This window comes from Eptesicus fuscus, chromosome 11 (assembly GCF_027574615.1).
Source record: "Eptesicus fuscus isolate TK198812 chromosome 11, DD_ASM_mEF_20220401, whole genome shotgun sequence".
NCBI classification, from domain to species: domain Eukaryota; kingdom Metazoa; phylum Chordata; class Mammalia; order Chiroptera; family Vespertilionidae; genus Eptesicus; species Eptesicus fuscus.
Genome location: NC_072483.1, coordinates 48483460 through 48501598, shown reverse-complemented (window position 1 = coordinate 48501598; position 18139 = coordinate 48483460). Strand labels below are relative to the sequence as shown.

Genomic DNA, 18139 nt, shown 5'->3' with positions numbered 1-18139 from the left:
GGCCCAATGCACGAACTTCGTGCACGGGTGGGGTCCCTAGGCCTGGCCGGCGATCAGGGCCTATTGGGGCCATCTTGCCCAGTCCTGATCAGGGCTGGACTGGGCTGGGCTGGCTGCCAGATGGGGCATGCTGGATAAGGAGAGGGACCGTGGGAGGTTTGCTGGCCAGGGGGAGGGACCAGGGGATGTTGGCTGGCCATGGGAGATTGGCTATGAGAGCGCACTGACCACCAGGGGGCAGCTCCTGCATTAAGCGTCTGCCCCCTAGTGGTCAGTGCTCATCATAGCAACTGGTCGACCAGTCATTCAGTCATAACGGTCGCTTAGGCTTTTATATATAGAGATCAGTAGTGTAGAGTATTCAGTTACTCCACATCCTCACCGAAGTCACCAATGTTTCATGTTTTTAGGTTTTTTAAAAAAATTTTAGTCATTCTAATTGGTGGAAAATGATATTGTGGTTTTAATTTGCATTTCCCTAAAGCCTAAAGATATTAAGCATCTTTCATGTGCTTATTGGCTATTCATGTATCTTTTTTTTGTGAAGTATCTGTTCAGGTCTTCTGCCTGTTTTTCATTGTTATTCATATTTTTTATTGTTGATTTGTAGTTCTTTAATACATCATAGAGACAGTACTTTGCAAATATATGTGCTATCAATATTCTTTCCAGTCTATGACTTTTCTCTTAATTATCTCAATGGTGTCTATAGTGGTTAGATATATCTGTGCACTTAAGTGGAAAAAATGTAATAACTTTTCAAGTCAACAGAGCAGGAAGTTTGAAAGTCTAAATGGACTGACCTATATAATTTTTCTAAACATCTCTCTGGTATCTGTTTTAATGTTGTTAATTCTAACTAGAGCACTTACTGACTGGTCCCATTACCTCTTTAGAGAATGTATACTTCTGAATGGATAGAAGTCATAAAACTCCAAATGTATTTATTGCTCAGCAAAGGGCTAGTATAAATCCATCACATTGCAGGTGTTTCCTTAGCCCTGTGTGAACTTAGCCTCCTGAAGAACTCACTCTTTCCCCTGGTATCTTGCTTTCAATTTGCATGGTGCTCTCAAATTAGTTAGCGCATGAGAGCTCTGTTAGGGAGATAGGGCAGTTGTTGGGATCTCTGTTGTCATATTAGGAAACCAAGAAACGGAAAGGTTATGACCTATCCAAGGTTACCAAATTAATGGCAATATAGTTCAACAGTCTGGCAAACTTGGACTCTTTCCACTCTCTACTGCTTCTTCCTTTCATTCCATATGTCATGCACACACACAGCCCCATGTTGGGTGCAGCAAGAAGTCCACTTGGAGCTTTTACTAACCCTGCGAGCCAAGATTTACAGCTGGCCAGCCTCCTATGCTGCATGCTCCTCAGCAAGCTGAGCTATCACATCTCTGAAGAGCTGTTTGGAAATAGTTCCAGCTCCCATCCCAGGAATCCATGTGGTCCCAGCTGTATGCTTGAATACTTATCTGAACACACATACCTATGCACACAAGTTGAAAGTCCATTTATGTCAAAGTGTCTTGTGATGGGTATATAGGAATTTTGATGCTTCCTTTACCCTAGTTAGGAGTAGGTGTAGTTTTATCTATTCATATCCTAATACCCTGGCATATATCATCACTCAGCAGTGAGCAAATTGCAGTTTATTCCCTTTAAACTATCACTGTCCTAAACTATTTTAGAAAGAACCATAGCATTTCCCACTGCTTTATAAAAGTCTGAGAATGTTTATGGTTGATGTTGTGTGATACAGCCACTGTTCGTTCCTATTCCTCTTTGGCAATCCTAGTGACAACTGATTCTATGACTTTTATTTGTTTTCTGGTTATTTTAATTTTACTTTTTAGTTTATCTTTATTGTTGAATCTGGTTATTTTAAGTGCACATATTTTGTACATCTGTTCAAGGAGCTGTTGTGGCTTTACTAATAAATTGAAGTTAAGATTTTCATCAGTCTCTGTAAGGGAAGGCTTTGTAATGAATTGTTCAGACATTTTGTGGTTGGAGGGAAATAGTTGCAGATTATAGGAGACAACAGATCAAAGAAGGAAGTAAACAGGGGGCTTGGCACAGGCAGGGCCAGGTCGCCAGCCTCTTTGTGGACTCTGCCCTGGGGTGGGATTGTGAGGGCAGGAGGGTGAACAGGCCTAATCCTGTGCGCAGCCCCGTGGCCTCAGGCACATCAGAGGTGTGGTGACATCTCAATATTGCATTCTTTTCCTCCTTACTTTTGCTGTCAGCTTTAGTTGGTTTATTTCCTCATTAAAAAAAAAAAAGTGACACAAGATTAAATGGAAGTTTTTCCATTTTTCCATTTCTGTTGTATATGTGTAACTCTCATTCAAAATTAATTTGTTCCTTTTATTGTGTCATTTGTATTTCAGTTCTAAACAAACGACAATACTGAAAAATAAAAACATCTAAGTCAGTTTGAATATTAAGGCTTGCCTCTCCTCAAAATTATAAGCAACAATTCGAAGAGGGAAATTTAGCAGTTAGAGAATTAAAAGCTAATTTGGTGATTTGGTGAGTGAAAAAAACTCAACAAAGGTATTGTGCAGACTGGTTTGTTATTTATATAAGCATCAGTACCAGAAGCGGCAAGATGTCAAATTAGACAGTGTTCATTTAAGACATGTAGCTGTGTTATGATGCTTTAATATGAAATTTTATATATCTTGGTGTCTATTTCAAATCACTAGCTATATTTGACTAGATTTTGTTGATGTTCATATATACAGAGGTAGATAAGCTTTCTAAAAGAAATTATTGGGACCCTCGTTCACTGCTGGTGGAAATGTAAATTGGTACAGCCACTATGGAAAACAGTATGGAGTTTCCTCAAAGAATTAAGAATAGAGTTACCATATGACCCGGCAATCCCTCTTCTGGGTGTATACCTGAAAAATTTAAAAACATTTATTTGCAAAGATATATGCACCCCTCTGTTCATTGCAGCATTATTCACAGTTGCCAAGATGTAGATAAGCTTTTTTAAAGCTTTGGATCCACAGATAACTGGCATTTACTGGTTTTTAAAAAGCGTTTAATGTACATAAATTAATTTACCACAGAGAAGAATGTGTGAGAAAGGACCTAGTCTCTAAAAGAAGCCACTGATTCTAAGACCAGTTCTGTTTCTTATTTTCTGGGAGGTTTTTTAGTTTGGTTTGGTTTTGGGGTAGTTAATACATTCATTTAATTCAGAATTTAAAAGGTACAGTGGTGCTTTGAAAATTCTTTCTCCCAGTTATTTCTCTTTTCAGGAGGCAACCAATGTTTTCATCTCTAAGCCATTCTGATTTTTAAAAATTTTGGTAAATTTTGACATATTTGTGATCAATACGTACCTAATATTTTATGTTCTGTTTATGTCATTGGCACAATTATATTACCAAATCCTTTTACTTGATTAAGAGCATTTAATTGTTTCTACTTAACTCTTTTCTTATTGAGTATTTACATTTTTTTCTGTTTAATTTTGTTGCTGTCAAAATAGCAAACATTAGCATCTTTATATAAAAGTATATAATAGTATATAAAAATATGAAAAGCTACCATATTTTTATTTCACAATTTTACACTTCTGAAATTTTGTATATTCACTGTTGATGTTTGCTGTAAGCAGTGTCATGTTTTTTTGTGTGTTTTTTTCCTTTCTGTGAAAAGCTGTTATTAAATAAATGATATCACTTATAATCAATAGAGTCTGAAATAGAGGAGAAATGATATTTTCTTGTATTTGTTTCTCAGAGAGGAAACACTAAGTTAAGGATGTGATAACATTATTATAATCCTAGTTCTGTTACTAGATTGCTTAGCAGAGTGGTTGAATTAATTGAAGATTTTATTTCCCCTCCCCCCTCTTGAATTTAATATGTATGAGATAGTGATCAATCTCAGAGTTTAAAAAAGGAGATGGCATATTTGCCATATAGGTTTCCTTTTAAGTGTTATATTCAGAGTTTAAGACAAATTGCAATCTTTATTTTTTCTAAAATTATTCAGTATTTCTGGGTAATATTTGCCTACATATTCCTAGGCCTACTATAGAATGTTTTTAAAAAATGTATATTAACTTTAAAAACATATACATACTATGCATTGTTAGCAGTTTTTCTCCTTCAATGTAGTAGAGCACATAGGTGTGAAACACTTGTGGATGTGTGCCTTGCTACCTGCTCATTTAGAGTTTAGTCTTGTGGTTCTGTCCAATGCACTATGGCTCCTAGTATGTGTTCTGGGTAACAAGTCTTCAAAGCATACAACAGTTAATGTGTTTGTTTTAAAATGTAGTCATTTCCTTCTCTTAATTGTACTGTTCTTATAAGAAGCCTGTTACACTCAGAAAGAAATTTGAAGAGTTGTTAGAGGAGTGCAAATCTCAGTAAACTGGCAATTATTTCCAAAAGGGTCTGTGAGAGAAGAGGAGGAGGAAACGGGTGGGGAATGCTGGTTAGAGTACTACTGCTCTGTGGGATCATTTACTAATGATTAAAACCACAAAAGGGCTTTATATTTATTTAAACATAATATCTACATTTAACAAGTGGCAACAGGCGTCGACATTGTCTGGTGCTGGCAGATTTTGGGGATTATAATAAAAATTTGTGTTTCTATTATTATTTTTTAATCTGCTTTAGAACATAAAGTACATTTTCCCAAAGATAGTCTTTGCAACCATTATTTCAATAAGAGATTTCAAGGAAGTAGCAAACTTTATCAATTGGTTTGGTCTTTAATACTAGCTACAGGAGCAGTTATTTGGATTATCACGTTAACATAATTTTTCACCCATCAATCCTTTTGAAAGTATTGTTTGCTTAGATTGAAACATTGAAATGTTTCCTCCTGCCTGTAGTGCAACAGAGTAAAAGAAACACAGGCAAATCAACATGTGAAACTGGGTCAGTCGGTCACCCGGGGACCTATGTGCCAGTGGTCTGGATTGTGTGAGTTGGGAGTTGCACAAAACCCAGAGACAGACAGCAAATTGCTGCACCCTTCCGCCTGGTGGACAAAAAGGGGATTAGGGCCCTGGGGAATCCAGGACAATAAGCTTCCCACGAAGGGGGAAGGAATCTAGTGTCAGTGTTGGCAGTTGTGGATGTTTATGGGAGTAAAGGGTCAGGATTGGAACTGGAGTAGTTGGGGTTTTATAGCCCCAGGCCAATTAGGAGAATGGGCTGGGACTTATTTGTGCCCCTTGGAAGGAGGTCTGGGAGAGTTGTGATATTTAGAAAAGTGAACATGAATGTGAGTGAAGATAGAATGGAGTTACAGTGTCCCAATGAGGCATACATTTCCTGTTTCACATGTGATATACTATTGCAGTGAAGTTATGATTATATAATACTAGAGGCCCGGTGCATGAAATTTGTGCACGGGGCGGGGGAGGTGTTCCTCAGCGCCTTCTTACAAGGGGTCCCCTGGTAGGGTCCCTAGGCCTGGCTGGCGATCAGGGCCTATCGGGGCTTTCCTTCCTCTGGCTGCTGGCAGCTGGCCCCGCCCCCGCCGCTGCTACTGCTTGCCATCTGTGTGGCGCTGTCCCCCCTTTCCCGCCACTGGTTGCCTCCCTCTGCGGGGCAATCACTGGCTGGCTCTGCACACCGCCACAGCATTGCTGGCCAGTGGCCCGGGTCTCCTTCTGTGGGGCCATCTATTGCAGGGCTCCCAGATCAATCGTCCTGCAGAGGGAAGCCCCGCCCACCTGCCACAGTGCCGCCAGCCAGGTGGCCTGGGCCTCCCTCTGCAGATTGATCGATCGTGGGGCTCTGTGATCGATGGCTACGTAGAGGGAGGCCCTGCCCACTTGCTGCAGTGCCCACTGGCCGGGTAGCCTGGGCCTCCCTCTTTGGGCCTGCAATCAATTGCATCACACCCGCCTTGACTGGCCTGGCGCTAGTGCGTGTCATAGCGTGGTGTCGTCCGTAAGGTCGTCCAGACAGTGTTCTGCTGTTCGATCATTCGGTTGATTTACATATTACGCCTTTATAATAATAAAAGCATAATATGCCAATTAGACCGGACAGCCAAATGACCTTCCGGACATCCTTCCGGACTACCTTCTGGACGAAGCTGGGGCTGCGAAGGCTGAGGCAGCCACCGTGGCTGTGAGGGCCAAGCCCCTTGAATGAATTTTGTGCACCGGGCCTCTAGTTTTTATAGATAATTATGTAAATATGGTTATGAGTATATAATGTAAATAGCTACAGGTGAAATGAAGCTGTGCAAATGAGACTTTTTTCACTTCATGAATAGAGATATGTATTTAAGTTTTTATAAGTGTATTCATTTTTATATATCCATGTACATATACATTCTTTCTTACAAAAACCAGAAAAGGAGTTGGTAACAGTTTTGTTAAACATTCCTTTTTCCCCCTCTACTAGCTAACGGATTTCAGATGCAAATACCCTCTCATTATCCAAGTTCAGATCTCTACCAGGCACTAGAGATGTGGACATGGCTTTGATTTGCCTGTGTTGTACTCATGGGAATTAGGGATTCCATTTCTCAGCTCTGCCTTGAAGAATTTTTCTGGTTTTGTGTTGAAATAATACTGAAATTGTCTTACTGAATTCTCTCCTTTTGTGTGGGCATTGCTGTGTAGAGATTTGCTCAGGATAATACATTTTAGAATTTGAACCAGAAGAGACTTCCCCTCTCACTTAAGGCACCTCCGTGGGGCAACGTTGTTTTACTTGTTCTACAACCCAAGGAAGTGGAAACAGGTGGCTGAGCTAAAGAAAGCGAATGGTTGCTGAGACGAGGAAAGAAACCATTGTAGATCCAAATTTTTGCTCCAGTTCCTAAGAGACACCAAGCATCTCTTTCCCTCTCATCGGAGCTCCCCACTGCCACATCTGGCTTCACTTTTGGGTTCAAATGAGTTTATTAGTTTTGCCATTTTGTATATAGCTGGGCTGACCCTGGAAAGACTGGTCTGAGAAACACTTGACATTTCAAGTACAAACAAGCCATAGATTGGCTTGAGCAGTTTGGGACCATCCCTGTGAACTGGCCAGAGCGCCGTGCTCTCGTTTCCCGTTGAGGAGGGAGACGTCAAGTGGTACAACTTAGAGGCTTTTCTGGATTTTTTCTTGTTACACTGCCAGTCAGGCTCTGATTTGGAAATCTGCTTCTCTCTCCTCCCTTGCCTGCAGGCTGGCGGCTCCCAGGTCATCTTTACCAACCCACTGGAGATAGTAAAGATTCGGCTGCAGGTGGCTGGGGAGATCACCACAGGACCCAGGGTCAGTGCCCTCAACGTGCTCCGCGACCTGGGACTTTTTGGTTTGTATAAGGTGGGTAGATTCCCTCCGGTTATCTCAACAGAAAGGTGGTGATGGACTCCACAGGAATGTGAAAGAAAGTGGAAACCAGACTGTCCCCCCCAAAATGCAAAAGCTGTCTTGTCCAGCAGGGTAGCTCCTGGAGCAGAAAATCAAACAAAAGGAAAAATCAGGACACGTGCATCAGAGGCAGAGGCTATGCGAGCACGGCTCCTGGTGTCACCCGCAGGCTCTTGTGAAGCTGCTGGCAGGGCCGGGCTGCAGACCTGCTGGCTGAGGCTCAGCCTTTATTGGATGACGGGTTTGGGAAAAGTTTCTTTGGTGGTGTCTTTGGCTGGTTTAGGACTTCAAGATGGTCTTATGTTTATTTTGAGTCTGAGTTATCTCTATTGTTATCTTCCCAGTAGGAGCTTCTCTTTGTCCTAATAATTTGACCACAGTGAAACAGTAGTCGACTTTGGTAGGATTCGGGCCTTTAAGAAGTTAAGTGGTGGGATTTGTCAATAATGAATTCCATTAAAAAAATAGAGTGTATTGTATTTTAGCAAAATGCCAGTCAACAGATTCCTTCCCTGCAGGTATACTTATTCCCATTATTACAGATCAGATGTAATGGAGCAGAAGCTGTTATTTTTCTTAAACAAGGAAGAGTATTTCTTTTCATTCTTTTGCTTGGTATAAGGGGGGATACGTAAACTTAGCTGCTATAGACAACTGAGTTTCCACAGCATCTGATTTATTTATAGATCCATCACTGCAGAAATGTGTCAGTTGGCTTCTGGAGCAGCAAATTAGAAATGAGAAATTCTGTGGATTAGACTCATACAGCTACAGGGCTCTTAGGAGACCAGTAAAGCAGTGATGCCTATCTTGAGTTTTGTACACATTCTGTCCCTTCCACCCCCAATTCCCATCCTTTTTGGAATTCCCTTTGAGACTGAATTCATGAATTAAAAAAAAAATTTTAAACATTTTAGGTGGTGTCTTTTTCTGTTGTTGCTATTAATTTTCACCTGAGGATATTTTTTCCACTGATTTTTAAAGAGAGTGGAAGAGAGGGGAGAGAGAGAGAGAGAGAGAGAGAGAGAGAGAGAGAAGAGAAAAAAAGAGAGAGAGGAAGAAAGAAAGATACATCAATTGGTTGCCTCCGCACGTGCCCTGGGGTCGAACCTGCTACCTAAGTATGTGCCCTTGACCAGGAATCAAACCTACAACCCTTCAGTGGGTGGGTGGACACTCTAACCATTAAGCAACACTGGCCGGGGCCAATTCAGGTGTCTTTTAAAAATAGCCATTAAGGTCTGGCCAGTGGCTCAGTGGTTGAGTGTCAACCAATGAACCAGGAGGTCTTTTATTTATTTATTTATTTATTTATTTATTTATTTATTTTTATTAAGGTATTATATGAGTACATATTGAACCAGGAGGTCTTGATTCAATTTCCTGGTCAGGGAACATGCCCGGGTTGCGGGCTCAACCCCCGGTAGGGTGTGTGCAGGAGGCAGCCAATCAATGGTTCTCTTTCATCATTGATGTTTCTCTCTCTCTCCCCCTCTCCTTTCCTCTTCTGAAATCAATAAAATTATATTTTAAAAAATAGCCATTAGGGAAATAAGTACCAAAGCTGGACTATTCGCCTGGCTCTGTAAAGCCCTGGGCAGTAGAACATGTGTGACCTCAGTCACTGAGACAGACTGTCCCTGGTGGCTTTCTACTCCCATGGAAACCTCCTGCTACAATATTCCGTCTGGGTCACCCCGGTCCTGTGCTATTTAGGACATGGGGAAAAGGAACATTGGTGTTTTTTCCCCCCTTCCTTTCCCACTGCCACTGCCTATAGCTTCTTACCTGGCTTTCAGGGGCTCTAGCTGGTGTGGATTGAATTGGTAATTTGTTAGTTTTGGCGCTGCCTTTGCTGGTTGCTTTGGCATCAAGCTATTAATATTGGGTTTCCAAGTCTATTCCCCTGCCACCTCTACCTCCAACCCCATCAAAGCCAAACAGAATAAGCCTGGAGGTTTGAGAATTGAATTTTTCTATACTGGAAATGCCAGAAAATTCTTAGTTGTCAAAATGATGTTATTGTCCAGTTAAGTAACTCTAGGATTCCGGAATCCACCAGCCTTTCTCAAGCTTTGAGTCATGTATGCTTCTGTGTCCCACCAGTTCAGTTCTTCCCCCCTCCCTTCCACATCAGCCCCAGTGCTGTCTGAGGGACACCTCAGGCTGGTCGCCTGTGGACATTCACACCCTGTTGATACCGCTGTTTTGCTCTGTTTCCTCACTGTGTGACAGGGTGCCAAAGCGTGTTTCCTCCGAGACATTCCCTTCTCTGCCATCTATTTTCCTGTTTATGCTCATTGCAAACTACTTCTGGCTGATGAAAACGGACGCGTGGGAGGTGCAAATCTCCTTGCAGCTGGAGCCATGGCAGGTAACACAGTTGTTGTTTTTTAAGCCAAAAGAACCCTCCCCCATTCTCCTTAGGAAGCACAGAATCTCTGTGTACTTTCCCTCTTTATTTCTGGAAGGGTTATTGTTCGTATCTGACTTAGTTTAAATGTGACCGCTTTTACTCCTTTGTGGGATGTGCTGTAATTCTGATGAGAGTTAATTACATTTGCATAATGTGGATAAACAGCTTAATGCCGCTTAGCAACTTGGAGCCAAATTAGATCTGCCCATCTAAATTGGGTTTTCATCATTAACGTGTTTCTTAGCCTTCTGTGCCCCTCAAACTTTGGGTGCAGCCAAACTAAGTGTTAAGGTGGAAAAGTTCTTTATCAAACCATTGCTTTGTTGTATCTCATGCTGACACACAGGTCTGTAATACCCTCACTTTCTAGCATATTGGAATCTATAAGATTTGCCTCAAAATTGAGCTTTTATCATAAAGATGTTCCTTTTTCTTCTGCCATCGTCCTTAGACCAGAGGAAGCAATGCTTCCCCAGCAAACCACCTTGTCCTTGATTGGCATCTCTTCTCTGCCTCTTAATGCTTTCTGTCTCTTATTAATGGTGGTTTGTATAGTTTTGCCTTCTGTACTAGACTTGGAGCTCCTTGAGGGGAGAGGTTTCGTTCTGTTCATCCTTGCCTTCCCTATGTGGCCAGCATAGTAATCTATATATATAAAAGGCTAAGTGACCAACCGACTGTCCATCTGAATTTTTCTATACTGGAAATGCCAGAAAATTCTTAGTTGTCAAAATGATGTTATTGTCCAGTTAAGTAACTCTAGGACTCCGGAATCCACCAGCCTTTCTCAAGCTTTGAGTCATGTATGCTTCTGTGTCCCACCAGTTCAGTTCTCCCCCCCTCCCTTCCACATCAGCCCCAGTGCTGTCTGAGGGACACCTCAGGCTGGTCCGGTACATATGTCCAACTGGCCGGTACATATGACACACACTGGCAATTTAAAAATAAACTTTGACTTGTGCATGTGCGGTACATATAAAGCTCTTGTTGGCACCAATTGCACATGTGTTTTAATTTTATAATACCATATTATATACTAGAGGCCCGGTGCATGAAATTCATGCACCAAGGGGTGGGGTCCCCTCAGCCCAGCCTGCACCCTCTCCAATCCGGGACCCCTCAGGGGATGTCCAACTGCTGGTTGGGATCGGGCCTAAACCGGCATTTGGACATCCCTCTCACAATCCTGGACCGCTGGCTCCTAATCGCTCGCCTGCCTGCCTGCCTGGTCACCCCTAACTGCCCTGTCTGCTAGCCTGGTTGCCCCCAACTGCCTCCCCCCACCGACCTAGTCGCCCCTCCCTGCCCCCCCCTGCCAGTCTAATCGCCCACAACTTCCCCCCTGCTGACCTAGTCGCCCCTAACTGCCCCTCCCCCCCCGCCGTCCTGGTCACCCCACGCAGCCTGCTGTTGAGGCATTTGGTTGTCCCTCACCCCCCTGCCGGCCTGGTTGGCCCACGCAGCCTGCTTATTCAGTTGTTTGGTCGTCCCTCACTAACCCCCCTGCTGGCCTGGTCATAGGCAGCCATCTTGTGAGGGTGTGACAGTCAATTTGCATATTACTTTTTTATTATATAAGATACTATTTTGACATGTAATTTTTTGCAGTAATGGAATTACCACAGAAATCTTTCTTCTAATGAATTCCCTTTCAATGTGCACAAATCCATGCACGGGGCCACTAGTAATATGATAAATGTCAGTGGAAAAAATGAAAACCTTCATCTTGTCTAAGATACCAAATTGGACACAGAAGAGATTCATCTGAAAGAGGAGCCTAAAAAACGCAGAAGGTGCTAAGATGCTTCCTTCTGATCTCATGGATCTAGGCTTCCTCTTGCTGTGAAGGAGCTGACTGTGATAGAAGGGGAGTACCCGGCGTCCCCGCTGCATCAGCACCAGGAATGACCGGAAGGAAAGGGCCGGCGCTTTTTCTCTGTTACAGCAGGTCAAAGAAAGGAGCATGAAGGGTGAACACAAACTCAAACACTGTCCCCCAGTGGTCAGTGGAGCTCTGATTGCCTGAGCTCATTGCCTGTGACTCTCACTGGGTTCATTCTCCTCTGGTGCCCTGGCCGCACATGCCAGCCCAGCCTGAGCACGTCCCAGAGTGTGGCGTGTGACAGGAGCCCTCGGGGTGCACCATGTTGTCCTTTTCACCCTTGATGACAGGGAATGACGTGATGATTAAGAAACGCTCCCACGGCCCTAGCTGGCTTGGCTCCGTGGACAGAGCATCACCCCACGGACTGAAGGGTTGTGAGTTTGTGAGTTCAATTCTGGTCAAGGGCACGTACCTCCATTGCAGGCTCCATCCCTGGCCCTGGTTGGGGCATGTGTAGGAGGCAACCAATCGATGTGTCTCTCTCCCTCCCTTCTACTATCTCTCAAAATAAATGGAAAAATACCCTCAGGTAAAGATTAATAACAACAAAAAAGAAACTCTCCGAGGGAGCTTTGAACCCTTATTTGGGGTTCAGGAAGTCCCCCGTCTTCTGGCACTTGGAACTTCAGTCACTTGCATGCACATTTGAGAGGCAGTAAAGCTACCAGCTCAGCCTCGGCACTGAGTGCTCACCAAAGTCTCCCAGTTTTAATTGGGGCCAGCAGATTTCCCCTTAAGTCTTCTCTCTCTGCTCTCCAGTCAGCAGCAAAACCAGCCCACGAGCAGTGTAATCGTGGCCAGGCCTGTGGCCAGTGCCTGATGGAGCCCAGTAAACACTCCACGGAACTGTCAGCGCCAACTTCTCGCCCACAGACAATTGATGTCAGTTTTCAGAATGAGAGATGAATTTGTCTAATTTTTACCCATGAAGCTTTGCTGGCAGGCACTGAGAATATTCAGAATTCAGAACATTCGAAAGGCAGGCAGTTACCCAGTTCCAGCTGTGTAAGGAGCAGAGCCCGGTGGAGGGAAGCTGCGAGCCGCTCCCCCTGAGGAAGGTCGCCTGGCTCCTTTGTTTCCTGTTTTGTTTTATAAGGAAAAGTGTGGTTCTGAAGGCCATCTTGTGTGTCCTGCTGCTGGTCAATCTCATCATGATGCTGGGAGCTCGGCATAGGGGATGGATGATGAGGCCTTGCATGGTCAGGTCCCCTAATGTTCCTTAACCAGTTGCCGGGCCTCCTCTGCTCCCGTTGTAATGACTTCTGTCATATAAGCATATCTGAGCGAGTCACAGTCAGCTCTCAAATTAGCCCCTCAAACGGGAGGGATCTGAGTACTGCTATTCACCTCACACGATAAGATGACAAGAATTGGCAAAAAACAACACCACCACCACCATCCTAGTTGAATGTCAGATACATTTAGGAGCCCATTCAATTGACATTATCCTCATTTCTTATTATACATAAAAACACTTGATCTTATTTAAGAAAAAAGGAGGTAAAGTAATTGAAACCTAAGGGGGAACATTTGGGAATTATCCCAGTAATATTGCTGCCTTCCCCTCCCTTCCTCCCCGCATCCCCCCAGCTCAGTTCTTTGAGATCATATAGTACAGAGCATTTTCCTAATTTAGAGAGAAAAGAGAATTCACCCTGAGCACACTGACACAGCTACTGGGTGTTTATATCCCTTTTACGTTATTGCCCAGGCATCTATTTAGGAGGCTATGAGTTAGAGCAGTTGAAGTTTCTAATTGCATTGTTCGATGTTAGCAGTAGTATTTCTGTCCCTTGTAAGGTGCTTTGGATTAATTAAATGTTGTCTTTCTCCTGAAAGGTGTGCCTGCCGCTTCTCTGGTAACCCCGGCTGATGTCATCAAGACAAGACTGCAAGTGGCTGCCCGCGCTGGCCAGACGACATACAGTGGTGTCATCGACTGTTTCAGGAAGATACTCCGGGAAGAAGGGCCCTCAGCTTTTTGGAAAGGAACAGCAGGTAGGGGCAGGGCCGTGTGGAGTGGCTGGGCCGTGTGGAGAGGCTGGGCCGTGTGGAGTGGCTGGGTTGTGTGGAGAGGCTGGGCCGGGTGGAGTGGCTGGGCCGTGGGGAGTGGCTGGCCCGTGGGGAGAGGCTGGGCCGTGGGGAGTGGCTGGCCAGTGGGGAGAGGCTGGGCCGTGGGGAGTGGCTGGGCCGTGGGGAGTGGCTGGCCCGTGGGGAGTGGCTGGCCCGTGGGGAGAGGCTGGGCCGTGGGGAGTGGCTGGCCAGTGGGGAGAGGCTGGGCCGTGTGGAGAGGCTGGGCCGTGTGGAGTGGCAGGGCCGTGGGGAGTGGCTGGCCAGTGGGGAGAGGCTGGCCCGTGGGGAGAGGCTGGGCCGTGGGGAGTGGCTGGGCCGTGGGGAGTGGCTGGCCCGTGGGGAGTGGCTGGCCCGTGGGGAGTGGCTGGGCCGTGGGGAGTGGCTGGGCCGTGTGGAGAGGCTGGGCCGTGGGGAGTGGCTGGCCCGTGGGGTGTGGCTGGGCCGTGGGGAGAGGCTGGGCCGTGGGGAGTGGCTGGGCCGTGGGGAGAGGCTGGGCCGTGGGGAGTGGCTGGCCCGTGGGGAGTGGCTGGCCCGTGGGGAGTGGCTGGGCCTTGTGGAGAGGCTGGGCCGTGGGGAGTGGCTGGCCCGTGGGGAGTGGCTGGCCGTGGGGAGTGGCTGGGCCGTGTGGAGAGGCTGGGCCGTGGGGAGTGGCTGGGCCGTGGGGAGAGGCTGGGCCGTGGGGAGTGGCTGGCCCGTGGGGAGAGGCTGGCCCGTGGGGAGAGGCTGGGCCGTGGGGAGAGGCTGGGCCGTGTGGAGAGGCTGGGCCGTGGGGAGAGGCAGGGCCGTGTGGAGAGGCAGGGCCGTGTGGAGAGGCTGGGCCGTGTGGAGAGGCAGGGCCGTGTGGAGAGGCAGGGCCGTGGGGAGAGGCTGGGCCGTGGGGAGAGGCTGGGCCGTGTGGAGAGGCTGGGCCGTGTGGAGTGGCTGGGCCGTGTGGAGTGGCAGGGCCGTGTGGAGAGGCTGGGCCGTGTGGAGAGGCTGGGCCGTGTGGAGTGGCAGGGCCGTGTGGAGAGGCTGGGCCGTGTGGAGTGGCTGGGCCGTGTGGAGAGGCTGGGCCGGGTGGAGAAGCTGGGCCGTGTGGAGTGTCTGGCCGGGTGGAGAGGCTGGGCCGGGTGGAGAGGCTGGGCCGTGTGGAGTGGCTGGGCCGTGGGGAGAGGCAGGGCCGTGTGGAGAGGCAGGGCCGTGTGGAGTGGCTGGGCCGTGTGGAGTGGCTGGGCCGTGTGGAGTGGCTGGGCCGTGTGGAGAGGCTGGCTGGCGTTAGGGCCTCCCCCATTACCACAGGTCGTTTTTGCCAGTCAGTCTGGTGTTAAATGCCCCGCTCCCATCTCTCTTTCAGCCCGAGTGTTTCGGTCCTCTCCCCAGTTTGGTGTTACCTTGGTCACCTATGAACTTCTCCAGCGGTGGTTTTACGTTGACTTTGGAGGCCTGTAAGTGCAGCTGTCCAACACCTTTGTAAAGAAAGCACCCAAACCAAATAGGTCTTTGCCACAGAGACAGTTGGGAACTGAAAGCACAGAGAAGCCTCGAGGACCAGTGATGTAAATCAAACAGTGGGCTTACGTCAGAAAGCCTCCGCGTTAGGGAGTTGAGATTCGACAGGGCGACATCACACACAGTATTCAGCAGCTACTTGGGGAAAGTTTAGGGAGGCAGCAACTTAAAATGTTGTGTGAATAGGTACCTTTTTTTAGTGTAAGCAATATGAGCTTCATGGATTTAGGTTCTTATTATTTAGATTGAGTAATGTCCTTTTCACCAGAAGTAATGTAAATTTGTATTAGTAACACTTTTGTGACCGTTCTTTCAAAGACTTAGTTAAGCCCTCACACCTCTGAGATTTCATTATTCACTATAATTTATTATTGGAATAGGTTTGGATGTTCTTAGAGCTAATTTATGGCAAACTAAACGGAAGAGGCTCAAAGAGAGGTTATGCCTGTGGACATAATCACTGTGAGATCCAGGCCAGAAATTGGGCCTCTTGAGGCTTAGTACTTGGAGCTTGTGCTGGAGAGAAGAGCAGCAACTTGTTGAATTTGCTGGGTGGGAAAGATTATACCCAAAGCAAGCAATTATCAGCTTTTCAGCACAAGATAAATCCTGCATCTGAGTCTTCGCCTCATAAACCAAGTAGAGGGACTTGTACAAAGAAGATCAACCTTACACTCCAGGCTTTCCTATGCTTTCACATTCTGTAAAACTAAGAATTATATTTATGTCTCTGAACAATTTTAGCAATAACCTTCATGAGTTTACTGTTTTAAAAGTTAGTGTTTTAAATTCTCAAGATAAAGGAAAAATGTAAACTTTTTATGATTAATTTATGCATTGTGTAGAAAATTTGGAAAATAGGAAAGTATAAAAGAAAATCACTCATAGTCCCACTTCTCAGAAAGTTTTAATATTTGAGTGTATTTTCTTCTGATCTATTTTCTATGGCTCTATTTATATAAGTTTATAAGCATTGAAATTGACGCCATTGTCTCCTAAATCAAATATGTGAATGTGTTGTTTTCAAAGCCTCTATAAATTGTGATTATTGCAGCACAGATGACAAGGAAATAGTTGGACAAATAATACTCTTCTTCATGGCATGTGAGTCAGACTGAAATGTTCAGCTGTGTGCCATCCTCAGTCCTGAGCATGCTAACCATTAGCTTTGTCCTCTCAACAGCAAACCCTCTGGCTCAGAACCCACTCCTAAGTCACGCATCGCAGACCTTCCTCCTGCCAATCCCGATCACATCGGTGGATACAGACTCGCCACAGCCACTTTTGCTGGCATTGAAAACAAGTTTGGCCTTTATCTCCCCAAATTTAAATCTCCTAGTGGCCCTGTGGTTCAGTCAAAGCCAGTGGCAGCAGCTCAGTGATGAGACGACCGCTGAGTGTGGCAAAGTAGCTCCCTGAAGAGAGAGGCCTAGAGAGCAGCCCTGTGACGTACCCAGTCAGCCGCACGCTGCTGACTGAGCTGAGTCTATATGTCATATACATGTATTTGTTTATAGTCATTTGCCCAGGAAAAAAATACAATGCAGTTTCAAGCTTTAGTCATGTGTTGAAATGTTTTTAAGCTTTGGCATGAGTTAGTGTTCTAGATGGCTTTGCACAGCTTGCACTTATAGTGAGTGACTGTACATATTGTACATCTTTGTACAGAGACATCTTGGCACCTCATCCCAACAAATCACATTTATAGAATGTATGCATTTCCTAGTGGCTTGAAATGTACAGAATGTTTTGAAAGTGTTTTATTAAGAATCACACGAAAATAAATGTATTACAATTAAATTCATTCTCTCATTGGTGACTGATGGAACTGAAGCATCAGTATTGGATGTATTTAATTCCTAGTTTGTTTTCCATTCTGGAAGAAAAAGGTATTTGCTGATAAAGAGGTATAACAAGACCATGTGCCAACACCATTGGATAAGAGATCCTTTGGAAAAGATGCATGGCAGTGGATGCCAGCGGACAGGCTAAGGCTCGCGGTGCTGATGCGTTTCCATTGTGTTAAATGTGTGCATACATCCTCCTCTGTTCATCAATCCAAAGGCATTTCCTAGACAGCTCCTCTGCCATTGTGTTCATGGAGACAGGGCATCTCCAGCTCTACTGGCTTAGTTTTGCCTTCCTCTGACACACAAGGGCCTAGCTGTCAAAACAGTAAAGGATACTTTGGCAATTTTCCTCATATGGATATGATTCCAGTCAAAAATAAAATACCAAAATGTGTATGCATGTAGTTGAATTTTCCTTCATAAATATACTGATAGTGCCTTTTATTTTGATTTGCTACTAATTCCAAATAACTCATGATCAGGTTTCCCTCTCTTACATTTTTATAGGAAATAGTTCCTTTTAGAAAGGACTGTGGTGGAAGGAGGGGAGAGAAGACGAAAGACAAAAGCTCTGTCTTATGATTCACTGGGACCAGGTTCTTCCTCATGAATCCAAATACAAACTGCTTATTCCAGAAGTCACTCACGGAGGGTGTGATTACTAATTTCGATCTCAACATGCATCTTGACAGCCACATCTACACTTCAGTATGGTTGTGACTTGACGTGTAGTGTGTCAGAATTTACTTACTTTAGCAAAGTGCTTTGGGAAAACATTATTGCTATTGCCAGTGAGCCGGGATATGAGAATGTATGCAAATATTTTCAAGGGGCAAGCCTGGAGATGGACCAAGTCACTCAGTATCCTCCACAGCACTCATCAGTGATGGCTGACAGCCCTGTAACACAGCCATAGGCTCTCCAGGCCCTGCAGGAACGAAAGAACTAGCTTTGAAAGCAAAGTTTTCAGTTCTTATTGGAATAGAATGAATAACAATCCAGTTGTTCTGCTATTGCCACCTGTTAAAAATGTGCAAGTAGCCCATGGATATGTTCT

General features: G+C 45.2%; 1 protein-coding gene across 2 annotated transcripts in view; it reads left to right on the top strand.

Moving 5' to 3' along the window:
* The window catches only part of SLC25A12 (solute carrier family 25 member 12), a 91235-nt gene extending 73759 nt beyond the window's left edge, over positions 1 to 17476 (top strand). For both annotated transcript variants that reach the window (XM_008138564.3, XM_028140975.2), the window contains 5 exons: positions 7182 to 7322; positions 9606 to 9744; positions 13511 to 13669; positions 15078 to 15168; positions 16416 to 17476. In XM_008138564.3, the coding sequence (XP_008136786.1) occupies positions 7182 to 7322; positions 9606 to 9744; positions 13511 to 13669; positions 15078 to 15168; positions 16416 to 16614 (729 nt within the window). In that variant the 3' untranslated portion in view covers positions 16615 to 17476. The remainder of the gene's footprint in view (positions 1 to 7181; positions 7323 to 9605; positions 9745 to 13510; positions 13670 to 15077; positions 15169 to 16415) is intronic.
* The last annotated feature ends 663 nt before the right edge of the window (positions 17477 to 18139 follow it).